At 34.7% G+C, this 26,591-nt stretch overlaps 2 protein-coding genes across 10 annotated transcripts; both read left to right on the forward strand.

Annotated features, from left to right (window-relative positions):
• Positions 1-697: 697 nt before the first annotated feature.
• Positions 698-6,945, forward strand: LOC127153039 (gastrula zinc finger protein XlCGF7.1-like). 8 transcript variants are annotated; one of them, XM_051093986.1, is made up of 5 exons: positions 698-767; positions 1,554-1,674; positions 1,784-3,155; positions 5,616-5,735; positions 5,855-6,945. In XM_051093986.1, exons 4-5 carry the CDS (start codon positions 5,678-5,680, stop codon positions 6,784-6,786), a joined length of 990 nt encoding a protein of 329 aa, XP_050949943.1. In that variant the 5' UTR covers positions 698-767; positions 1,554-1,674; positions 1,784-3,155; positions 5,616-5,677; the 3' UTR covers positions 6,787-6,945. The 8 variants fall into 8 exon arrangements, 7 of the variants coding, with proteins under 7 accessions (XP_050949943.1, XP_050949947.1, XP_050949946.1 ...); XM_051093990.1 differs by having other exon boundaries at positions 1,787-3,155; XM_051093987.1 differs by having other exon boundaries at positions 756-827.
• A 1,240-nt stretch (positions 6,946-8,185) lies between these two features.
• On the forward strand, positions 8,186-26,066 carry LOC127153040 (gastrula zinc finger protein XlCGF7.1-like). Of its 2 annotated transcripts, XM_051093995.1 has the most exons (8): positions 8,244-8,491; positions 8,602-9,390; positions 13,027-13,674; positions 19,234-19,287; positions 19,412-19,900; positions 21,152-22,294; positions 23,162-23,338; positions 24,209-26,066. In XM_051093995.1, the coding sequence occupies exons 1-8, from the start codon at positions 8,434-8,436 to the stop codon at positions 25,057-25,059; spliced, it is 4,209 nt and encodes a 1,402-aa protein (XP_050949952.1). In that variant the 5' UTR covers positions 8,244-8,433; the 3' UTR covers positions 25,060-26,066. The 2 variants fall into 2 exon arrangements, with proteins under 2 accessions (XP_050949951.1, XP_050949952.1); XM_051093994.1 differs by lacking the exons at positions 13,027-13,674; positions 19,234-19,287; positions 19,412-19,900; ... (1 more) ...; positions 23,162-23,338; positions 24,209-26,066 and having other exon boundaries at positions 8,186-8,271; positions 8,372-8,491; positions 8,602-9,687.
• Positions 26,067-26,591: the final 525 nt, after the last annotated feature.

The raw sequence follows: 26,591 nt of genomic DNA on the forward strand, positions 1-26,591 counted from the left end.
TTTGTGCAAACATTTTGAGAATGTTATAAAACACCAGCTTTGAAAAAATAAGGCTCCATTAATGTTACTTTTTTAAATGAATTTTATAGAAGCTTTGGAATCTGACTGTATCTGCGGAAGTGCATTGGAAAATACGTGTTTCACAGCTGTCATCTAGTGGTGAAAATATGAACTAACATGTGCGCTAATAATTACATACAATATGATAAAATAAATAATAATTATTTTTCTAAATAACTCTCATAAGTACAAAGAAGCAGCCATTATATTGAAAAGTCAGTGTTCAGATCAGCTGTGATTTTTAAAAAATAATACAACGTGCAAACCTCCCTCACACTTTTTTATTTTTGTCTTTGTACACATTGGACAGGCATTATAATTCATTACAGGCACCCAAATGATATATATGTAACTGTTCCTCCTTTATAATTAACTAACATTTCGAATTTTAAATATCCATTTGCAACAACATTGCAGATTTGGATTTATTGAAAATAGTACAAATAGAAACCAACTACAGCAATAACAGCTGTAGTTGATTTTTAGACCGCTTGGAATACAGAACTTTAATGCACTTAATTTTATAATGGAAGAGAAAAGAAATCGCACCTGGTTAATAATGACACACTTTACTCTCTTTATGCTCCAGTACAGTAGATGGCGCACTGTTTAGTTAATTCACATCTCGTCTGTGATTCCACAATAGAAGAAAAGAATGGCTCCTCAACAACAGCAGATGTTTGTGAAATCTTCAGCTGGAGTCTAACGTGAGTTGGTTTTTATGGTTTTACAATTTAAGACTATAATGATGCTGGTGTGCGTAGTTGGTAAGTTTTTTACAACAGAATCACTGCAGTTCAAACCGGTTTTGCTGTCCGTTGTTATGAATAGGTATTAAAGTCAAATTAACTTATTTTTATAATTAGAGTACATTATATTATACATTATATATATTTTATTGTATTATATTATAAAATTTGATTATATTATATTAGTTATAATATATCATAGTTGTTTATTGTTATATTTTTAATTGTGTTCCGAAATTAAATTAAATTAAAAATTAAAATTAAATTAAATTAAATAATAAAAAAAACAAATAAATTAAAAATTTAAGGTATCTGAATTTAATAAGAATTTTATAAGAATGTTTATATCTTGCCGTTCTCTTGGGGAAAAGCTAAAAAAAAAAATTACAATTATTATTTTAAAAAATCACTTATTTTATTTTTAATTTAAAAAATGTGAAAAAGAGAATTAGGAGAAATGTAAACACGCTATTACAAGTTTATAACTTGAAATTGCGACATGTTAATCACAATTATGACGAAAAAAGTATTGCAACTGCAAGAAAAAAGTAAGAAATGTGAAATAAAAAAAGTTTTGATTTAAATAATGCACTGATATTGTGTTTTGTTTTGTTTATTAATCAGGGTATTATTTTAGAAAGTGGCTGGCATCACTCTTTTTAGTGCATGAGGCATTGTGTTTAAAGTACAATAATGCAAAATTCAGCAGTCATGTGAGTTAAAATAAGCTGAATGTTCCTACAGGTAAAGAAGTAGAAATGCTGTCAAACAAGCAAGAAGAAATAACTAAATTTCCATTAAAAGCAATGGAATTTACTAGAGGATAATGAGAACACAAGTGATCCAAAACCTAAAGAACAAAGTGGTTGGTGTCTGTGCATTCAAAATCAATATCTAATAATGTTACTTACTAATTTTATTACACATTTGTCCATTTTGCATTGAATAATGACAGTATAATGTGTTTAAATTAGAAGCCATGGAACTAAATGAAACGGAGGAGAAATGCCAAAAGAAACCAAGACAAGAATCTTTCAGTTCCTCACAAAAAAAATCTCACAGGACCAAAAAATCTCGCACATGCCCTCAGTGTGGAAAGATTTTTATGCGTAACGAACACCTCAAAATGCACCTGCTCATTCACACCGGAGAGAAGCCCTTCACGTGCCTTCAGTGCGGACGAAGCTTCAGATGTAAAGGAGACCTGACGAAACACACGAGGATTCACACCGGAGAACGTCCGTATGCATGTCCTCAGTGTGGAAAAACCTTCCCGAGTGCATACGTCCTCAAATCTCATCAGCTCCTTCACTCTGGAGTGAGATCTTTTAGCTGTGATCAGTGTGAGAAAACATTCATCCTGGCCACGCACCTACAGAGACACTTGAAAATCCACAGCGATAGGAAGCCCTGCTTATGTTCGTTCTGCGGAAAGAGATTTTTTCATTTAAAGGAGCATCAGAAGATGCACGCCGTTGTGAGAGATCACCTGTGCTTTGAGTGTGAGAAGAGTTTCACCTCGGCCAAATCATTAAAACAGCATCAAATGATTCATACTGGGGAGAAACCGTATAAATGCACACGCTGCCAAAAGAGATTCACTCAGTCAGGAACGCTGAAAGATCACGAGAGAGTTCATACTGGAGAAAAACCATATCAGTGCTCTTCATGCAGGAAGAACTTTAGCAGATCAAGTAATTTACAGACTCACATGAGAAAGTGTTGCCAAAATTCATCTTCATATCATAAAGAGTTTTAGTCAAAGATGAAATGATGTGTTGGGGCGAAAAAAAGAGGAAATGTTTAGATGCTTTAGAAAGTAATGTGTTTGTAACACATTTTATTTCAGTGTGTAAGCTTTCTGACATGCAATATGTTAAAATAATGATCCTCTTACAATTAATGTATTTTAGAAAGTACTGAAGCCAGTATGCATTAAATGAGTTTTAATATTGTATTTAAATGTGTATTTTAGCAAACAGAAAAATGTTTTTTTCTGTGCTGACTATAAAAACATGAATAATGTGATTATATGCCATCATATCAGTAGTTCTTGTTAAAAAACAAACTTTTTTCATTATGCACCAGTTCGTCTAAATCTAAGTTGACCATATTTTGGCAGTGCCACAAATGTTCCACCAGGTGGCGCTTTTGGTTGCGCTTCAGCGTAGTGGGAGGAGCTTGACCTATTAGCTCCACCTCCTGTGACATAATGGGCGGGGCCATGTTTAGCGATAGGGTTGTGGTTGAGTCGTCTAGTTCCACTTATTGGCTTTGCAGTGAGCTGCCTCTCTTTTTGAATCCATCTTGATTCCCAACTGCTTTAAAACTGCTGTTTAACAGACCGTAAGTATATTTATTATATTAAATGTAAATGTGGCAATTTACGTATGTATATATGCGTTGCGCTCGAACAGTATACAGTACGATTCTCGAAAGAATGAGTCTTAAAAGTCGATTGATTGTAGTGAATCAGAAACTATTAGCTGTACTCATCTTCACATCATAAAGAATTTTAGTGAAAGATGAAATGATGTGTTAGGGGAAAAAATGGGAAATGTTTAGATGCTTTAGAAAGTAATGTGTTTGTAACATTTTATTTCAGTGTGTACACTTTCTAGCTCGCAATATGTTAAAATAACAATCTTCTACCAATTAATGTAATGTAGAAACTACTAAAACCAGCATGTATCAAATGAGTTTTAATATTGTATTTAAATGTGTATTTTAGCAAACAGATTTATAACAGATGATTTCTGCCACAACATTGTTTTTTCTCTGTTGACTATTAAAACATGAATAATGTGATTATATGCTATCATATCAGTAAAGTTCCTGTTAAAAATCTTTTTGCACCAGTTCGTCTAAATCTAAGTTGACCATAGTTTGGCAGTGCCACAAATGTTCCACCAGGTGGCGCTTTTTGTTGCGCTTGAGCGTGGGAGGAGCTTGACCTGTTAGCTCCACCTCTTGTGACCTAGTGGGCGGGGTCATGTTTAGCGATAGGGTTATGGTTAGGGTTGGGTTAGTTCCACTCATTGGCTCTGCAGTGAGCTGCCTCTCTGTTTGAATCCATCTTGATTCCCGACTGCTTTAAAACTGCTGTTTATCAGACTGTGAGTATATTTGTTTCATTATATATCGGGAGAAATGTAAATCTGACAGTTTATGCATGCACATATGCGTTGAACTCGAACAGTGTACGATTCCTGAAAGAATGAGTCTTAAGAGTCGATTCATTTTAGTGAATCAAAAACTATTAGCTGCAGAGATTACTGAAACAATCTGACTCTCTTATTGAATCCTAAGCATTTACTTTCCTCGTGACCAACTAAAAATTAACCAATATTTTCAACTAGTTGTTTACAAGATAATGTGTAAAAATTTAATTGTTTCTAAATTACTGTTTGAACCAAAAACTTAATAATTGAGAACTTTGTTCAACACTGGAAATTTGAGTAGGAAAGCTTTTATATTGGGACTAAATAAAAGTATATGAATCCATATGATGAATAAATTAATTTTGTTATATTTTAACAAACGTGGTGTTCAGTGCATCTTCAGGTAGAGTTTATAACGTTAGTTTTAACATTGTTTTAACAATATGACATTAGGACAATCTCATTTAGAATGCAGAGCTCAGAAGCGCACATGTACTGTACAGAGGTTTTGGTTACAGAATCTTAAATTACTTTGCTTACATATCCAGACCAGGACAAAGAAATCTTAAAATTAGTTTTGAAAATCTTAAAAACATTTTATTGGTGAGGATCCATGACCTAAGGGTCACATCTGGCCGGAAACCAGTAACCAGATCCTGAGCAGCAAAACAGAATCCTTCAAATATTTTTAGTCTTTCTCATAATATAAGTGACTGCTGTGAAATTGCCAAACATAAAAAGGGAAAAAACACAATAGATTCAAAAGATAAATCATATGTGGTATATATATAACTTCTTATATATATATACCATATGTGGTATATATATAACTTGTTGGGGAGAAGAGTGAGAGAGGGGGAAGGGAGCAAGGAGAGAAGTTTTGGCAAAGTAGTGTGCATTGTTTTGTCTTCAAGATTGCAAGGCATGTTTTGTGAGGATTCATTAAGTTTGGTTTCAAGGGGAGATCAGGCTGGCCTTACAATTTGTGTTTGCACCTCATGAGTTCAGTGTAGTTTTTATATTTGATCATTTCTTCTGAGAACTTTCTATCTCCTCATATTTTAAGCAGATTTTGTGTGGTCTCAATGCTCAGATTTGTTTTTGACCTAAAAGTCAAAAACAATCAGCCGTAGTGCTTACAGAATCAAATTTGCTATAACCGGCTCTCATTTTCACACATTCATGTCTAATCGATATCTGACTACAGCAACCAGCCCTTAATTATCAATTATTTTAAATAATTTTCTGTGGTGGAAAATTGTTAAAAACGGAATTAGGAGAAATGTAAACACGCAATTATGAGTTTATAACTTGAAATTGTGACATATGAACACAGTTATGTATTGTAAATATTGCAACTGCAAGGAAATGTCAGAAATGCGAGATAAAAAATTGCAGTTAGCCTACCTTTTTATTTCAAGGCGAAAACAAGCTTCTGAATTGCTAAGTTTTGATTTAAAGAATGCATTGATATTATATTGTGTTTTGTTTATTGATCAGGGTATTTGCTCATTCTTTTAGAAAGTGGCTTGCATTACTCTTTTTGTTTTCCAAAAGCATTGTGTTTAAAGTACAATAATGCAAAGCCACTCCCACATTCGTCATCAGAGTTTAAATGCTGGGGAATATTCCTGTCTTTCCACAGCTGAAGAAAAAGCAAGCAGGAGGAATTACTCCAGGAGAAACAACTGACATACAATTGGAAAGATGGATTTTGAGGAAGAACCCTGCAGAATGAGCAATGAAGGTACAGAGGAACAAACAGGTTGGTGTTTTCCTTCATTCTCTTTAATGCACTTGCCTTTTTGCTTCACATTTGTTCTTTTTTAAATGAATATTTAAAAATTTCAAGATTAGAATTTCAAAAATCTCATATTTCCACAGACGAAGCTGGAAACACAGTCATTTCACAGACTAAAAAGGATGTCCGAAGAAAACAAGCTAGAAAAACTGGAGTCAAAAAGCCTTTCACCTGCTCCGACTGCAGAAAGAGTTACTCACATAAACCAGACCTTACAAGACACATGAGATTTCACACTGGAGAAGGACTGTTCACATGCACTCAGTGTGGAAAGGATTTCACAGAGAAAGGAAAGCTGGATGTACACTTGAGAGTTCACACTGGAGAAAGACCGTTCACCTGCACTCAGTGTGGACAGAGTTATGTACATAAACCAGACCTTAACAGACACATTAGAATTCACACTGGAGAGAGGCCTTATACGTGCACTCAGTGCGGAATAAGTTTCATCGACACACAATGCTTAAAATCACACATGAGAAGTCACACTGGAGAAAAACCATTTACATGCACTCAGTGTGGAAAGGGTTTTACATCTAAAAGTTTTCTGAAAAAACATCAGCTTTCTCACTCTGGAGTGAGATCATTCAGCTGCGATCAGTGTGATAAAACATTTGTTTTGGCAACTTATTTAAGAAGACACCTTAAAGTTCATAGTGGTGTGAAGCCTCACGTTTGTTCTTTTTGTGACAGGAGTTATATAACTCTGCAAAAGCTAAAAGAGCATGAGCGTACTCATACTGGCTTGAAACCTTACGCGTGTCTTGATTGTGTAAAGAGCTACACTACATCAGATACTTTAAAAATACACCAGAGGATTCACACTGGAGAGAAACCATACATGTGCTCGCACTGTGGAAAGTGTTTCTCTCATTTATCATCCCAGCAAGCTCATGAGAGAGCTCATACTGGAGAGAAGCTGTACCAGTGCTCTTCATGTGGGAAGAATTTTTCTCACTCGTCTAGTTTGCAAGCTCATATTAAAAAAAAGCGTTGCCCAAAGTTGCCCAAGTGAGAAATGTTTCACTTTTTAGATTCATCACATCACTTTTGGTGAACAAGATGAAAAGATATTAAATCAGTCAATTTTGGCTATGGGTTATTAATGATGTCTTTTATTGCATATACACCCTTTTAAATGTATTCTGATTGCATGTTTTGAAACAGTGAAAAATAAAAAGGATCAAAAATTGCATGACTCGATTAATGACGTTTTAACATTGTATTTAACATTGCTCAGCACTACCATTTTCAATTTATGTTTAAACATAATGAAAAAAGATGAATTTGAAATTGGTTATGATGCTGAATGAAATGCATGTGTTCTGTGTCTAATTCAGCAATGAAATACTAGTCTATCTGCTATCTAGTGTCAAAAAGATGAAATATCATTCAAGATCATTTATGCTTTTACTTTATATGTGACCCTGGACCAAAACCATTCATAAGGGGAAATTTTATACATCATCTAAAAACAAAATTGCAAGATATAAACAACTGGGACTCGCACATAAACTCACTATTCTGACTTTTTCTCAGAATTGCATGGTTATTAAATGTATATAGAGTTATAAAGTCAGAATATTGGGGAATTGCAAGATATAAACACAGTTGTGAATTGTGTGAATTGTAAACTTTTATACATCACCTGCTGAATAAATAAGCTTTCCATTGGTGTATGCTTTGTTAGGATAGGACAATATTTGGCTGAGATACAACTATTTTAAAATCTGGAATCTTAGGGTTCAAAGAAATCTAAATACTGAGCAAATCACCTTTAAAGTTGTCCAAATTAATTTCTCAGCAATGCATATTACTAATCAAAAATTGTTTTGATATATTTATGGTAGGACATTCACAAAATATCTTCATGGAACATGATCTTAATATCCTTTGAAAAAATTTGACACATACAATGTATTGTTGGCTATTGCTACAAACATACCCATGCTACTTGTGGTCCAGGGTCACATATGGTTATACTTTTGGCAAACTATCTTGAAAAAAAGAATAACTAAACCTCAGAATAACTACATGAGTTTCTCAATAAATCTGACAAAAATTTGGCAGTGCCACACATTTGACTGTAGATGGCGCAATTTGTTTGCATTTTACCAATGCAATGCAGTTGTAATTGGTAGTGTTGCCATATAAACACACAATTCCAGATAGAGTAGAATGTCACGTGTTTTCATCTCAGAATTACGAGATGTCGTGGATGCAGCATCAGTTTATAAAACTAGTGATGTGTTCATCAGCTGTTTATTAGAAATTATATATATTTTTAATATTATTAATATATGAATTATATAGTTAATATTTATAAATTAGAATATGCACTAAATTCCATTTCACTGGGGTGCTTTTCTTTTGTTTTTCAATGTAAACACCTAGGAAGATGGGCGTGTTTTTTGCGTCATCTCGCTAATGACACGAGGTTATAAAAACGCAAGATCTTGCGTTTTCTCCACTTTCCCCAGCTGCATATGTGAAAGCGATTGTAAGTGTTTTGAGCATCTGCTAAATGAGGTTAATTGACGCCTTTAATGAAGCCGCTCCCACAGAGTTTACATGTTGGGAAATATTCCATCTTCCCACAGCTGAAGAAGCAGCAAACAGGAGGAATTACTCCAGGAGAACCAACTGAAATACTATTGGAAAGATGGAGTTTGAGGAAGAACACTGCAGAGTGAGAGATGAAGATACAGAGGAACAAACAGGTTGGTGTTCTCAATCATTCTCTTTAATGACTGATGAAAACTGACATAAATACTTGCACACTTTAAACTGAGGCTAAACTAAATTATAACTTCTAACTTTTTAATTTTAGACTCAGTAGAAGTGATTGAAGCCAAACACCAGCGGTTTCAAAAAGCTAATTTCACAAATGAAGATGGAAACATTGTTTCGCAGACAGAACTGAGCTTCACATCAAAAAGTGCTCGAAAAACTGCTGGAAAAGGATCTTTCGTCTGCACCGAGTGTGGAAGAGGTTTCAATAATAAACCAAACCTTATGAGACACATGAAATTTCATGCTGGAGAAAAACCGTTTACATGCACTCAGTGTGGAAAGGGTTTTGTTCTGAAAGCAGGCTTGAATAGACACTTGCAAATTCACACTGGAGAAAGACCATTTCCATGCACTCAATGTGGAAAGAGTTTCACATCCAAAAGCTTTCTGAGGGATCATCTGCGCTCTCATGCTGGAGTGAGATCATTTAGTTGTGATCAGTGTGATAAAACATTTGTTTTTGAAGCAAACTTAAGAGAGCACCTTAAAATTCATGCTGGTGTGAAGCCTTACATTTGCAGTTTTTGTGGAAAGAGGTTTTCGCTACTGAAAAACTTACAGCATCACCAGAGTATTCATACTGGTGTGAAACATTACATGTGCTTTGACTGCGGGAAGACCTTTTGTACATCCGGCAACTTAAAAAGACACCAGAGGATTCACACTGGAGAGAAACCGTACAAGTGCTCACACTGCGGAAAGAGTTTTTCTCATTCGCCAACCTTGAAAGATCATGAGAGAATTCACACTGGAGAGAAGCCGTACCAGTGCTCTTTATGCGGGAAGAGTTTCACCCGCTCCTCTAATCTACAGGTTCATAAGAAAAAGCGTTGTCTGAGTGAGCAGAAGCATTTGTGAAATCAGTCCAGTTTTGGCTTGGGGTAGTTTATGGTTAAATGGGTTTTATTAATAGTGATGCCAGTTATTATTTATGTAGCCAAAAATGTTGTGTGTCATGTACTGATTTCTATAAGACACAAAAGGGAAGGAAAGGCATAGTAACTGAATAAATGTATCTTTGTTTGCATTTGATTAAATGATTTTGTTAAATAATAGTGTTGTTTTGAACAAAAAAAACTGCACTTGATGTTTCTCAATTTAAACAAGATGTGAAAAATGAAAACTGAATGAAATGTCTGGCAATGCAGCATGGAAATATCGATTTTACAGCTGTCAGTTGTAAAGAGATGAATTTATGTTTTAAGAAATTAGTTTTAAGCTTCTTTAAGCTTTCTTTGATGATGATCAGGTTAAAAATGAATTCTTGGTGCACAGTTACTTCACTGAAGAGTTATTTAGTTGCTTTGATTCTTATTGAGTCTTATTTTCATGCAGATGATGTGCCTTATCTTCAGAATGATAATAAAAAAATACAATTAAAAAGATACAAAAAATACAGATATAAATAAATTAAAAATACAGTTGCCAGTATTAAAAATTTGAGTCTTGATGGCACCAATTTATTGTCAACAATTTCAGCTTACTGACTTAATAACATGGATCACAAAACCTCTTTAAATCTTCTGTTTTATTACGTTGTGACTGCATTTATTGCAGTTTGTGTATGGAATTTGTGAGGAGGCAAAGTTTAAGACATGAGAAGCACATAAATCTGTTACATTTCCTCATATTAAATGACATACTGCTCTAGAATAGATTTAATAACACATTTACTTGTGTAAAAATATGGTTTATAAATGCTGCTTCATCCGACAAGCTTCAAATGATTTATTGCTCTCATATGCATTAAAAGCAAATTTTAATTTCAGTTATGTTAAATTGAAACTAAAACAATTTTGTAAAGTTTGAACAATGATGAATGTGTACTTTTGTTTGGATAAGTAATGCACCACATGGATTAACAAAGGTGAAAGAGTGGTAAGGTGAGCTTGTATTTTTCCTAAAAGTCATTATCACAGAACATATAACCTTAATATTTTATTCCATTATATTTTGTATTTTTATTTGTATTTCACAAAGCTGGGACTAATTATGGGACTGCATTTATTCTGCATCTAAAAAGGTGGAGTAAACACCTGAAAATTATTTTTATTTTGTTCATTTTGCGACAGCCTGCCAACTGAAATACATACTTTTTTTGATGCAAATATTGTATCATCTAATGAAACTTGCTAGCCTCATATATTTTAAAGAGTATTTTAATTACAGCCACACTAATAAAGAACTGTTCTAGATTCTGTTTTGTTTAGAAAACAGTTTTTAAGTTAAATGCTCTTATCTGTGATTTGCAAACTATATCTTTGTCTTTACTTCTCACACATTCACACGTTTAATAGATCTGATTACAGCAATCGACCCTCATCAATAATCTTTCAGTTTCACTCTGAACTGCTGAGAATTGAAGAGTTGAGCCTTGATGACTCATAAAACTATTTTAAAAAAATATTTTTTTTCAGTATAAGGTTCAATAAGCTGTTACTTTACAAAAGACTGTTATTTAATATGTCCGACTATTATAAAAAATATGTTCGTGTAGTATTCTCAAAACAATGTTTCTAGGTTTAGTATTTAATTATTCCACAGATGTTCCTCTAGACGTCCCTATTTGTTTTCGTTTCAACCACGTGTTTGTTTCATCGTCGTCGAAAGGACTCTAAATCAGCTGTTTATCAGGGTGAATACATATATTTCTTTGTTTATTGGCAGAAATCTAAATCTGAACCAGTGTCTGATTCCAGAATGAATGACTCTTAAGACTCGGTTTGTTTTAGTGAATCAAATGTACAGTGAATGTATAATGTAACTTGGTCGTCTTAGGTGTAAAGATTATTTAAGTAGCATAGAAGGCTATTGAGTCAATATCTTTTTAATGCAGAGTAATGAATGTAAACAACAGTTTACGATTTAAGAATTCACTTTCTATATTTTTATTTAGATTTAAAACATTATTTTTTCTTCTATCTGGGTTTACATATATATATATATATATATATATAAGCTTATTTAAAGCTTTATTTTTGGTATTTATTGTGATAGGACAGATCATACAGGATAGGAAGCGAAGTTGGAGAGAGAGAAGGAAGCGGGATCAGGAAAGGTCCTCCAGCCAGGATTCGAACTCGTGACGCCTGTAGCGCAACGGCGCTGCCTGTTGGTGCACTGCCCACAAAGTCATCGGCCCTGACTAGTTCTCTAACTGTTTTTAACCTTTTAATCTATTGTCTCACACAGAAGTTTCAGAAAACTGGAGTTTTTAGTTAAATGCTCATATCTGTGATTTGCAAACTATTTCTTTGTCTTTACTTTTCACACATTCACATGTGTAATGGGTGTCTGATTACAGCAATCATCCCTCATCAAGAATCTTTCAACTTCACTCTGAACTGCTGAGAATTGAAGAATTGAGCCATAACGACTCAGATATTTTGGTTCAGTATAAGGTTCAATAAGCTGTTAATTACAAAAAAAACAAAAGTGTATTTCTGACTGTTATTTATCCGGATTTACAGGGTTAAAGACATTTTGTGTAGTATTCTCAAAACAATGAGTTTCTAGTTTAATAATTCCACAGATGTTCCTCTAGATGTCGCTATTTGTTTTCGTTTCAACCACGTGTTTGTTTCATCGTCGTTCACGAAACGACTCTAAATCAGCTGTTTATCAGGGTGAATACATTTATTTTTTTGTTTATTGGCAGAAATCTAAATCTGAACCAGTGTCTGATTCCTGAATAAATGATTCTTAAGACTCGGTTTATTTTAGTGAATCAAATGTACAGTGAATGTATAATGAAACTTGGTCGCCTTAGGTGTAAAGATGATATCTGTGATTTGCAGACTATTCCTTTTTTTACACATTCACACGTTTAATGGATGTCTGATTACAGCAATCAACCCTCATTAGTATTCTCGCAGCGCTGTGGGAATTGAAGAATTAAAAGAAGTTTTATTTCAGAGTGATTGTGTGAATGTGTGTGAAATGAGCTCCATAAACACGTTCAGTGAAGCCGCTCCCACAGCCGTTCATGAGAGCTTAAATGCTGGGGAATATTCCCATCTTCCCACAGCTGAAGAAGCAGCAAGCAGGAGGAATTACTCCAGGAGAAACAACTGACATACGATTGGAAAGATGGAGTTTGAGGAAGAACCCTGCAGAATGAGAGATGAAGAGACAAAGGGACAAATAGGTTGGTGTTTTCCATCATTCTCTTTAATGACTACAATACATATAGAGCTATTAGTGGACTCAGCAGTAAACTTGATTTTTGCTAAACTGAGGCTCAATCATGCTTGTAATCCATTACAGGAGTATTGATCAAATAATGTTTTGATTTTAGACTCAGTGGAAGTGAATAAGGACAAGCAGCATCGGTTTCAAAAACCCCAAAAAATGAATTTCACACAGAAGCAAGCTGTAAAAACTGAAGCCAAAGGATCTTTTGCCTGCACCGAGAGTGGAATGAGTTTCTTCCGGAAAGGAAACCTTACTGTGCACATGAAATCTCACACTGGAGACAAACCGTTCACATGCACTCAGTGTGGACAGAGTTACACACATAAATCAAAACTCAAAAGACACATGAGAGTTCACACTGGAGAGAAGCCGTATACATGCAATCAGTGTGGAAACAGTTTCGCTTATAAAGATCACCTAACTAATCACATGAGACTTCACACTGGAGAAAAACCGTTTGCATGTACTCAATGTGGAAAGAGTTTCAGGTGCAAAAATGTCCTCAAAGAACATCTGCTGTATCACGCTGGAGTGAGATCATTCAGCTGTGATCAGTGTGACAAAACACTTATCGTGGCATCAAGCTTAAGAACACATCTTAAAATTCATGCTGCTGTGAAGCCTTACTTTTGCGGTGTTTGTGGAAAGGGTTTTTCACGGTCGTACGCTTTAAAAGATCATGAAAGTGTTCATACTGGTGTGAAACCTTATATGTGCTTTGACTGTGGAAAGACGTACGCTACATTAAGCATCTTAAAAACCCACCAGAGGATTCACACTGGAGAGAGACCTTACAAGTGCTCAGATTGTGGGAAGAATTTCACTACCTCATCCTCCTTGAAAAATCATGTGCGAGTTCACACTGGAGAGAAGCCGTACCAGTGCTCTTCATGTGGGAAGAGTTTCACCAAATCAGGTAATCTACAGCGTCATGAGAAAAAGCATTGCAAAAAGGCATCTAAGTGAGCAATGGATAAAAGAACTGTATATTAAATCAATTTAGTATTAGCAAATGCTCATTCTTTTGTCTAAAAATGATAGGGTTTTTAGTATTAATATTTAGAGAGGTGAATCTTCTCATAATATGAGAATAAATGAAATTACTCAGGAAAAGTGAATGTTCTGTGCAGTTTAGCAGTGAAATACTACAGCTTCTAGTAGTTAAAATGTGTATAAGACTTCAGATCACACATTATGCCTTATATTTTTACAAACTGTTTGGTAAAAATGTAATAAAAATGAAATTATAAACAGAGGATCATTATCATTGCTTTTCACAATTTTTGAAATTACATGAATTCTGTACTCTCTCAGGCACAATAACCACCAAAATTTTACAGAACTATTTGCACATTTACATAATCTCTTTTAAAAACTTTATGTTGGAACCTAACATTATAAGAATTCTAAAATTTGCTACATTTCTACAGTAATTCCATCAATTTATATACCAAATGTTATCAAAACAATGTAGTTGAACATCTGCAGAATGGGAATAATTTTGTATTGTAATGTAAACACGTAAACTACTGCAGTGAATTACAGAGAGTAGCTCTTATTTTGTAGACGCTTTACACAAGAAAACATTATGCAATGTTACTGTTGTTAGAGTTTTTAGGTGATTGTTTTATGAGTGACTAAGAGAACACTGTGTTGGAGGACAATCTTTGCTAGTGTTATGAAGAATAAGCAGACTTGAGACATGTATGACGTGTTTTAGTACATTTTGAATGTGAAATTAACTGCTGTGCTAAGCTGGTTAGGAGAACTGTGTGAAAAGTATTAAAGAGGTGACCTAAATACTGATATAGGGATGTCTGCCATCAGGGAGATACGAACCTTTTTGAAGCTTCGAATCAACTGAACCAATTGCTTGGCAAAATGATTCACTTTTTCGCTCGAGACACCACAGACTAGCAGCGTCTGCAGGTCAAAAGGCAATTGCAACTAAAAAAAACAAAACATGCACAAAAACATTTTACAAAACCCACTGCAAATTTTATATTGAAAGTATAATACAAAAATTAAAATAATTAAATATCATTAAATAAGTCTCTATGTGTTTTTATTTATTATTATTATTATTATTATTAATTAGTAAGGCTTGTTTTGTCTAAACATTCTAATAAGAACCTAGGCCTATTAACTACTACTCGTCCTTTTAAAAATTTTAAATGTCTCATTAAAATTGATAAAACTGATTCGACATCAGGTAAAAACCATATGGTTCGCAGCTGGGGGGCAACTCAATGAACTGTAGTGATGTGTCGCTCACGAACGATTTGTTCAATTTGAATGAATCTTTAATATGACTTGTGAACATCGAGTCGTCTGAGCGAGGGATTCATTCATTTCGTGTTGACCGGTTGTTGTTGGTTTCAATAATTCAATTCTCGGATGAAGCAAAAATTGGAATTAGCTGAAATAATTCAAACCAAATTTTAAAAACCTGAGAAATACAAAACCACGAAAGTGATCATTTTAAGGGCATTCTTTTACCTAAATGGCACCAGATGTTTTCAATTTATATTTCAAAAGTGATTGTATTTTTTTTAACTGGTATTGTTGAGATGTTTTGTTGTTGTTGTTTCTTTCTGGAGTTCATTTGTTTTCATTAATTGTACAAACTAGCACAAATAGAAATTATGCATTGAAAGCATGTTGTATTACATACTGAACATAGAATATTAAAATTGATCTTTTTTGCATTTAATGAAATCATTTGTACATTTTTAGACTAAGAGAAATAAAAAGGAACAAAAAAAAAACATAAAAAGAAGGGGTTACATCTACAGAAGAATCACATGCAATTACATGTTTAATCACATGCATCATACTCTACTGTTTGAGATATAGTTAAAAAAATTTAAAATATGACTGAAGATGAAATTGTTTATGAAAGCTGAATAAAGTAATAAGTGAGCAGTCTCTGTAGCAAATCAGCTCAAGAGATGAACTAACCTAGTAAACCCTAATTTTTTTTTTTTTTTTGGCTTAATTCTTCATCTTCTTTTGAAGCAGAGTCTGTGTAGTATCATCATCAGAATATTTATGTAGATGGCATCATTTCTATGGGATTATTTTTGTGCCAATAAGAATGAACGTAACTTTATAAAACTCAACGTAACTTTCCAAGAAACGATCAAAAATATGCCACTGCAAAAGAAGAAAAACACAATGAAAATGAAAAAATGAACTCAGTCGCACGAATTTAACATGCTCTTCAAATATGCTTCATTCTTTGTTAATGATTTTCAAAGAATCGTTTTCGCGAATCATGGATTCTGAATGCGTTGCCACAACTTTCGCTTACGCTTCGCAAATTTTCGTTTGCTGTTTTGGCACAAACCTCTCGTGGGGGCGGGCTTAACAGCGATCTACTCTGATTGGCTAATGAGCTTTTGATGGACAGTTGCTCTCTGACCTGGAAGCACGGACGGTGACGTCAGTGGCGCGCATATTGGAAAGTTGTTGCGGTGTGCAATACGTCGTGCTTTGTTTATATTAAGTATTAATGTTATTAGTATTTCACCTACGGTCCTCTCTTAGTTTCTGAAGATGAGCTCCCAGGAGAGACACGGAGCAGCATCATCTTCCACCTCAGCTTGTCCCTCAGGGCAGCTTGAAGTAAGTTCGTGTTGCTAAAGTAACGTTAATCAATAACATCGATAAAAGTTTTATTCATGTACAGTGTGCAACAGTTCTGATAGTTTCTATAAACAAAGCACGACGTATTGCGCCACTGACGTCACCGTCCGTGCTTCCAGGTCAGAGAGCAACTGTCCATCAAAAGCTCATTAGCCAATCAGAGTAGATCGCTGTTAAGCCCGCCCCCACGAGAGGTTTGTGCCAAAACAGCAAACGAAAATTTGCGAAGCGTAAGCGAAAGCTGTGGCAACGCATTCAGAATCCATGATTCGCGAAAACGATTCTTTGAAAATCATTAACAAAGAATGAAGCATTTTTGAAGAGCATGTTAAATTCGTGCGACTGAGTTCATTTTTTCATTTTCATTGTGTTTTTCTTCTTTTGCCGTGGCATATTTTTGATCGTTTCTTGGAAAGTTACATTCAGTTTTATAAAGTTACGTTCATTCTTATTGGCACAAAAATAATCCCATACATTTCAAGGTTTCATTGATGAAGAATCAGCTCAAAATCTGCTGTGAGTATCTGAAATATAAACTAAATCTGAAATCTGAGTGAAAAACATTTAACCCAGCATTTGTTCTGTCCAATATTTACAACATTCACTGGGTTGCCAAATAACCCAAATTGGGTTGTTTTTAACACAACATTTTTTAGAGTAACAACAAGCAACAACACTTTTATAAATAAGCCCCAAAAAAACGCTCACAGTCGCGTAGAATATGCGGATTTGGCAACTAAACCCGATTGGGCTAGCTATTTAGTGTGGGTTTTTGTAGTGAAAACCTGGCAACCCTGCGAGCATGCACCTCTCCGTGATCAGTTTTGCAGAGATTTGGCTCATGTCAAACGGACTTATTGTTTAATGGCTAACAAGTAAAAAAAAAAATAGTAGCTAGCCTGATGATTCATTAATTAATCAACTGTTTCCTATCAAAAGTTGTTTATTCGGCGTAGTGAAGCCTTCAGTGACATCCATTCAGAAAACATTTTCTGGTGGCATTCCCTGCGTACAGCCAAAGCTTTAGCATTAGCCATAACGCTTTTTTTAACTGAAAGTTGCCGGCTAGTCTTCCAGTGGCTTTAGTACAGAGAGCCACACTTCATCCCTGCATTTCAGAACTCGTTCACGGAAAGTCGGTTTGTATGTGTTCAGCCAGGATCACCGAAAAGGCATAAGGTGTGTATATCTTTGTCTACTGTTCGTTGTGAAATTCACCGAGTATTTTATAATGGAGAGAGTGTTTATGGATTAGACTTTAACACCGTTTATACCGGACGCGAGCGGCGCGGTAGAATACAGTAGTAACCATTTAAATTAGAGCCCAAGTAAAACAATGTTGCGACATGCTTTGATCTCGCCGCCGGGCGGTCACGTGGTTCACGGAGTTCTTAATAATTTCAAACAACTCCGCGCTGTCGACATGTTTCAATGGGTTCAGTTAGGATAGACAGCAGTTTCACTATTTCTGCAACAATTTCGAATAATAACCTTAATAACTAGTGACTACGCTTTACAATAACATTTTATTCTGGGGAGTGATAAAGAGACAGCAGTAATATGTTCTCATACTCGTTGTCACCTTAAATGTAACTTTTAGTCAAATAAACAATTTGCTGTCGAACAATTAAGTGCATCCAAAATAACAGTTTTTGTTTACATATGTGTGTGTACTGTGTATATTTAGGCATGTATAAAAACACACGTATACAGTATATGAAGAGTTCAGATGCAAAACCAGCTAAATCCATCTGACGTCTTTCTTTAAAAAATGCACTTTTATCAGGCTCAGATGTATATGTTTCTATGTAAGTTCTGGTACTTCTGATTGGGCTGAGGCTGGTATTTTAGCGAGTTTTTGATGGACGTATAATATGTGTCGAGAGCATTTACTCAGTATCATTATCTCATTTTTGACCGAGATGGCTTTTAGCTGGTTTTGCATCTGAACTCTTCATATATGTTTGAAATGATTTACATGTATTTATATAATTTATATTATATATATAAATATACTTAATAAATGTGACTCTGGACCACAAAACCAGTCTATTTAGTTAATATTTTGAGATTGTGTGCAATAATAATGAGCCACGAATGACCATTTAAAATATAGTGTAGTGCATACATTTGTGTATTTCAACATGATCAAACGCTCGATTTTTATAGGTTTCGATTTAACGATTTATTGTTAAATTTAATAATGTTTACCTTTACTCACATGTGCTTTTTTTAAAAATTCTATTCATGTAAGCATACAGCATAAGTGAGTATTACAAAGGCAAGCAAATATGGCGTTTAACCCAATTGAAAATGTTAAAAATAATTTTTAAAAAACACACAAGGGAAACAACTGTATTCAGCGAAACTCGAAACAATTTTTTCCTTGAATTAAAAAATTAATTCAACCTTCTACAGGGGATTGCAGAAAAAAACTAAAAACTTACAACCAAAAATATGGCAATTAGCATCTAGTTATGGTCGCTGTTAAGGTTTTTCCCCTGTTATCTAACTGCATTTATAGTTTAACTGCACAGGTATAAATTCATTGTAAATTGATTATGAAATTGTTTACCGGGTTTATGCATAATTTCAATGACCGAGTTGAAGAAAAACCTGGAGCTGCCCGTTTGCCAGTTTCAAATGATTATTAAACTATGCAAATGCGGCAGTCCTTCCAGTGCACTCAGTGCTCGAATTCACTCAATTGTTTTTATTCACTTCTTCAAATGCACTGTATTAATGTAGGGAATAGTCAATGAGGGTATAGGGGGAGATTTCAGACACAGCCACAGTGTAATGTGCATTTTTGCTCTGTTTTATTCAGCTTTTGGTGAAGAACCCTGCAGAATGAAAGACGAAGATACAGAGGAACAAATAGGTTGGTGTTACTTAAAACTAGTAGAAAAACTAGATTTGTACTAGGGGGTTAATATATTTTTCTTTTATGTTACTAATCTGTCCTTGTTTAATTGATGTATGAGAAATAAATATGCTGATTTTAGATTCAATTGGACTTAAGGAAGACGAGCAGCATCAGTTTAAAACTGAAGATGGAAATGCAGTCATTTCACAGACTGAACAAAATTTCACACAAAAACAAGCTGGAAAAAGTTTCAGACAGAAATCAAACCGTGACAGACACATGAGAGTTCACATTGGAGAGGCCACATGCACTCAGTGCGGAAAGTGTTTCTTTGTTAAAGAAGAACTAAATGTGCACATAAGAATTCACACTGGGGAAAGACCATTCACATGCACTCGGTGTGGAAAGGGTTTCAGTGAGAAATCAAAGTTTGAGAGACACATGAGATGTCACATTGGAGAGAAGCCTTTTACATGCACTCAATGTGGAAAAAGATTCAATCAGAAATCAAACCGTGATAGACACATGAGTTATCACACTGGAGAAAAGCCTTATACATGCACTCAGTTTGGAAAGGGTGACTTTGTTGAAGAAGAACTAAATGTGCACATGCAAATTCAACAAACAGGTTGGTGTTTTTCTTCATTTTCTATAATGACAGCTAAGGAACTTTCAGATAAAAACTGATATGTATATATTAGGGATGCACAATATTTATCGGACAGATACATTTTCAGGTGATATGGGTAAAGATGACATAATTTTTATTGCTCTGATAAATGAAATCTGATATCTACGATCCTTAAAAGTACACTTGCTGGTAAATCAATCAATCAGTCTGATTTATCCAAAATTCATCCGCTTTCCAAGTGACTGCAGTAGGGCTGTCAAAATGGCTAAAAAACTAAATTTGAGTTTCGAACTTAAATATTAGCAATATTCAAATTATATTTACATTTAAAATGCATAATTTCCAGTTAGGGTGAAAAAAAGCTTTTGGCTTCTCTCCTGAGGCCACAAGAGGGCACATCGAGCAAAATATTACAAATGCAATAAAATAACATGACTGTGAAAAAAGTGCAAAAATGTTTTGAATAATGTTTATAAACCAAATTGAAGTAAGTTGCTTAAACAGCATCATGTATGCATGTATGAATTTAATACAAAAGACTGAAAGCCAATCCCAAAACATGAGATGCAGCGGGATGGGGGGAAAAAAACCCGCCATAAAGTCTCAACATATGTTTTTTCAAAGTTGAACTTTAATTTTAATTTTACATGGTTTTCTTAACATGCGTCTCTGTTGTATAGGTGATAGATGTCTCTCTAGAAAATGTACAAAACAAGTGACTTAAAGTCTGTATACTTTCATCCTCATACACTACAGGTTGAATAGATGCATTTCTTTGCAATGCATGGAATATTTGAATATAAATTTGTTAATGTATTGTTAATAGGGGATAAACCATAGTACTGTCAAACCCTTTCGGTTACTAGATATTGTGGTGCCTTACACAAAAAATAAAAAAATTTGAAGAGTCAGGACTGATGTTTGCTATTATAGTTAGGCCAGAGCTACTAAAATATCAGTTTTATCAGTGCATCTTAGATTTTCTATTCTCTTGTGTGCACAAACTGGAGATTATATTAAAAATATAAAAATTATAATATAAACATATAAACTCGGTGGGTATCTGTATCGATGTCTATATGGAAATCAGCCATGAGAAGGACTTAATTATTGGTTAAAATTTTTCATATTGTGCATCCCTAATATATATATATATATATATATAACTAGATATTAGTAGACAAACTAGATATGTACTAAGGGTTAATTTATTTATATTTTCAGTTTCTAATCTGTCCTGATTTTTAGATTCAGTGGGACTGGAGGAAGACAAGCAGCGTCAGTTTGAAAAACCTCATCATTTTAAAAATGAAGATGAAAATGCAGTCATTGCACAGACTGAAGAGAATTTCACACCAAAACAAGCTGGAAAAACTGGAGCCAAAAGATCTTTCACATGCACTCTGTGTGGAAGGAGTTTTAACCGTGCATCAAACCTTAAAAGGCACATGAAAGTCCACATTGGAGAGAAGCCTTATGCATGCACTCAGTGTGGAGAGCGTTTCTTTGGCAAAGAAGAACTAAATGTGCACATGAGAATTCATACTAGGGAAAAAACGTTCACATGTACTCGGTGTGGGAGGAGTTTCAACCGTGCATCAAACCTTAAAAGACACATGAAAGTCCACATTCGAGAGAAGCCCTGTGCATGCACTCAGTGTGGAAAGAGTTTCTTTGTCAAAGAAGAACTAAATGTGCACATGAGAATTCATACTGGGGGAAGATCTTTCACATGCTCTCGGTGTGGGAGGAGTTTTAACCATGCATCAAGCCTTAAAAGGCACATGAAAGTTCACATTGGAGAGAAGCCTTATACATGCACTCAGTGTGGAGAGGGTTTCTTTGGCAAAGAAGAACTAAATGTGCACATAAGAATTCATACTAGGGAAAAAACGTTCACATGCACTCAGTGTGGGAGGACTTTCAACCGTGCATCAAACCTTAAAAGGCACATGAAAGTTCACATTGGAGAGAAGCCTTATACATGCACTCAGTGTGGAGAGGGTTTCTTTGTCAAAGAAGAACTAAATGTGCACATGAGAATTCATACTAGGAAAAAAACATTCACATGCACTCAGTGTGGGAGGAGTTTCAACCGTGCATCAGACCTTAAAAGGCACATGAAAGTTCACATTCGAGAGAAGCCTTATACATGTACTCAGTGTGGAGAGGGTTTCTTTGGCAAAGAAGAACTAAATGTGCACATGAGAATTCATACTGGGGGAAGATCTTTCACATGCACTCGGTGTGGGAGGAGTTTCAACCGTGCATCAAACCTCAAAAGACACATGAAAGTCCACATTAGAGAGAAGCCTTATACACGCACTCAGTTTGGAAGGGGTGTCTTTGTAAAAGAACTACTAAATGTGCACATGAGAATTCAACAAAGAGGTTGGTGTTTTCCTTTATTCTTTATAATGACTGCTGAGTAACGTTCAGATGAAAATACAGTCAGGTCCGTATATATTTGGACACTGACACAATTTTTGTAATTTTGCCACCAGAATAGAAATTTAACAAGATGAAACTGATTTCATCTTAAACAAGGGTTAAACAAAAATATAACATAAAATGCTTAGGAATTACAACCATTTTTATACACATTTTTATGCCATTTTCAGGGGCTCAAGTCCCTGATAGCACACGTAAATCTCGGAGACGTATATTTCACGTCAACATTTACATCTGCAAGTCATCTGCAAGACGTCTATATCAGATATCGAATAGACATCTATTAGATGTCTTTAAGATGTTTATGATTTAGAATGTATGTGAAACTGACATCTTACAGACATCTGCCAGACGTTTGTACACAGCAGATGCTTTCTAGATCAAGAGATCTTTAACAGACATCTTGCAGACGTACATGTGCTAAGGCAACGACTGCCTTAAGTCTAGAACTCGTGGACATCACCAGAGACTGGGTTTCCTCCTTTGTGATGCTTTGCCAGGCCTTTATTGCAGCTGACTTGTTTGTGGGTCTTTCTTGTCTGTTTCTTGTCTGTTTGTTTGTGGGTCTTTCTGCCTTTAGTTTTCTCTCCCGCAAGTGAAATTCATGCTTAATCGGGTTGAGATCAGGAGATTGACTTGTCCATTGCAGAATATTCCACTTTTTTACCTTCAAAAACTCCTGGGTTGCTTTTGCTTTTTTATGTTTTGGGTCATTGAGCGTCCATCATCCATCACTCTTGTCCTCTGTTGACGTCCTGGCTTTTCATGTTGTTGAGCTTTCTTTTATGTTGTGTTCTTTCTTCTCAGAATGTACCAGACACATGAAATGTCACACTGGAGAGAAGCCTTATACATGCACTCAGTGTGGAAAGAGTTTCAGTCAGAAAACAAACCTTAACAGACACTTGAGCTATCACACTAGACAGAAGCCTTATACATGCACTGAGTATGGAAAGCATGTTTTTGTCAAAGAAGAACAAACAGGTTGGTGTTTTCCTTTATTTTCTCTTTTTCCTCTTTCTCTTTCTCTCTCTCTCTCTCTATATATATCAGAGATGCACCAGTCGATTGGCCAGGGACCAGAATTAGCCGATTTTTCGCATGAATTCTGAACCGGTTCGTTTTGACGTCACACTTACACCGGCAACCGCATGTAAACGTATACAATAAAAAAATACACAATAGTAGTTCAATAAACAGGACGTTTAAAATAAGTGACTTACATTTTAGACACAATATTGACTGTTTTTTCTCAATTTCACTGATGAAAACAGTTTCAGTCACAGCAAAACTGCATCGATTTCATTACTGAATGAATCCATGTTTTTGAACGAATCAAATGAGTTGATTCAGTAACTCATTCATGAAGACAGTCACTTGCCACGTTTCCAAATAATTTGGCCTTTTGAACGAATAAGTTAAAAGAAATGACTAAATGACTCCCTTATTAAAACGGTCATTTGCAGACTCCTACTGATGGTTTGGTTAAATATTTCTTATTTGTATGTTCAGAAATTATTTAAAACATTAAATTATTTATGCATTTGAAATTTTTTAAACAGTTTGTGCAAATACAGTAAATTTAATGCCACGTGCAGCTTCTGTGTTTCCTCTGCAGTGGAAAGATGGAGTTTGTTGTTACTGATTTAAATAAATAAATCTGTGTCAGCAGGTCACACTTACAAAACAATTGGAATCAGCCAAGAAAATTGCAATCAGTGCATCTCTAAAAAAAAAAAAAATTATATATATATATAATATATGTATATGTATATGATATATATATATGTATATGTTTCTAACCTGTCCATGTTTAATTAAAGTATGGCAAATTAATATACTGATTTTTTTTAGATTCCATGGGACTGAAAGAAGCCGAGCAGCATCAGTTTGAAAAACCTCATCATTTTAAAAATGAAAATGGAAATGCAATCAGTGCACAGACTGAACAAAATTGCCCACAAAAACAAGCTGGAAAAACTGGAGTTAAAAGATCTTTAACATGCACTCAGTGTGGGAAGAATTTCAACCATGCATCAAACCTTAAGAGACACATGAGATCTCACACTGGAGAGAAGCCTTATACATGCACCCAGTGTGGAAAGAGTTTCAGTGTTAAAGGAGAACTTACAAAGCACATGAGAATTCATACTGGAGAAAGACCGTTCACATGCACTCAGTGTGGGAAGAGTTTTACATCTAGAAGTGTCCTGAAAAAACATCAGCTTTCTCACTCTGGAGTGAGATCATTCAGCTGCGATCAGTGTGATAAATCATTTGTTTTGGAAACATACTTAAAAAAACATCTTAAACTTCATACCGGTGTAAAGCGTCACCTTTGCACTATTTGTGGAAAGAGTTTTACACAACTGAACAGTTTACGAGTTCATAAGATTATTCATACTGGTGTGAGACCTCATGTGTGCGCTGAATGTGGAAAGACCTTTCTTACGTCTAGTGACATAAAAAAACACCTGAGGATTCACACTGGAGAGAAACCGTACAAGTGCTCACGCTGTGGAAGGAGTTTTGCTGAGTCATCATCCTTGAAAAATCATGAGAGAAGTCATACTGGAGAAAAGCAGTACCGGTGCTCTTCATGCGGGAGGGGTTTCACCCGCTCACATACTCTCATAAAACATAAGATAATGCATTGCCCACAGTTGTCTAAGCCACATTCAAAGCCTTCACTTTCAAGTAAATAATTCAATATTCAGATGAAGCAAACATTGGTTGAAATAATCTAATACAAAATCTGAGAAATACAAAACTGAATTTTACATTTTTAAGGGCATTCCTTTATCTAAAAATGGCAGCAGATGTTTTTCTATTTATATTTCAAAAGTGATTCTTTTCATATTATGAACTCTTAAATCCACACTGTGGACCACACACACTGAGAGAAGATCAGAATTCTTGGGAAAAGTGAATTCTGTGTTTTGACAAGGACATGGTATGTTTTTGAAAGTTGTATTGAAAAGTGTAGTGCTGCAAAAAAGAAAAGATTTTTTTTTTCTTTATGGAGTTTTTGTTTTCATTAACTGTGTACTCGAACAAATCGAAAATATGCCTTGAAAGCATGTTGAATCACACTTTTTCTTTTGCATTTAAAGAAATAGCCTGTTCATTTTTAGACCAAGAGAAATAAGGAGGAAAAAATGTATGTGACTTAAAACGTACTTGTTTACAGGAAACCAAGGGGTTACCCTTATAGAAGAACCACATGTAATCATGTGCGTCATCTCCTGTTTGAAATACAGTGCTAATAAAACTAAAACTGCACTATGTTTTTCAGTTCAAATTTGTTTACCACGAGAGATGAAAAAACTGGTTATGAAAGCTGGATGCGATGAACATGCAGTGTCTGTGGCAATGCAGTTAAAGATAACTTTTTTTTTGTCTTGATTCTACATCATCATCTGAAGCAGATTCTGTGTAGTCTCATCATCAGAATAATTCAGCATACTTGTATTAAGTGAACATTGACAGTACCACAGATTTAACTATAGATGGCAAGTTGAGAGCCTATCATTTGTTATTATATAACCGTTTAATTAATTGTGCAGTGTGTTTTGTTAGCAAATGGTAAAATCATGTTAAAATATGAGTATCAGTTATGATCATCAGGCTTTTAAGGACTGTTAATAGTTCATCTCTCAATCATCATTGTATTGCAATGCACTGTGTTTTACAGAGCTTTGTTTGTAAAACATTAATTCATTCATTATCATTGCTGGTATTCATTAGTAATGTTTTTAACTTATTAAATATTTCTCAAATGGTGAGAAAGAGGAAGTAATATTAAGTCTTTTTCAATTATTATTGAATACGCTGAACATTTAACAACAATCATATCATAACCATATATTACAAACCGGGTGTTTACATTTTCTAAAAGACAAAATTAAAGAAAAAAATAGATGATCAAAACAAACTTTGATAAACTTGGGCGATTTTAAGTGTGTTGAATTCCACAGGTGTTCCTCTAGATGTCGCTATTTGTTTTCATTTCAACCACGTGTTTGTGATTCCCACGTGTTTTATGAAACTACTCAAAATCTGCTGTTATCAGGGTTAGTGCATTTATTTCACTATTTATTAGCAAATATCGAAATTTGACCAATTAACATGCATTGAGTTCGATTCCCGAATGAATGAGAGTCGATTTAAGAGTCGATTCACTGTAGTGAATCAAATACACGTATCCTTGATTCGACTTAGAAATTGAATCGTAAAT

This window comes from Labeo rohita, chromosome 21 (assembly GCF_022985175.1).
Source record: "Labeo rohita strain BAU-BD-2019 chromosome 21, IGBB_LRoh.1.0, whole genome shotgun sequence".
In the NCBI taxonomy this organism is placed as follows: domain Eukaryota; kingdom Metazoa; phylum Chordata; class Actinopteri; order Cypriniformes; family Cyprinidae; genus Labeo; species Labeo rohita.

Coding starts and splice junctions, on each gene's coding strand:
- LOC127153039 (XM_051093986.1), top strand. CDS start 5,678: ATGGATTTTGAGGAAGAACCCTGCAGAATGAGCAATGAAGGTACAGAG. Junction 5,736..5,854: donor AGGTACAGAGGAACAAACAG/GTTGGTGTTTTC, acceptor ATATTTCCACAG/ACGAAGCTGGAAACACAGTC.
- LOC127153040 (XM_051093995.1), top strand. CDS start 8,434: ATGGAGTTTGAGGAAGAACACTGCAGAGTGAGAGATGAAGATACAGAG. Junction 9,391..13,026: donor TCTACAGGTTCATAAGAAAA/AGCGTTGTCTGA, acceptor TGCACATGAAAT/CTCACACTGGAGACAAACCG. Junction 22,295..23,161: donor CATGAGAATTCAACAAAGAG/GTTGGTGTTTTC, acceptor CTTTCTTCTCAG/AATGTACCAGACACATGAAA.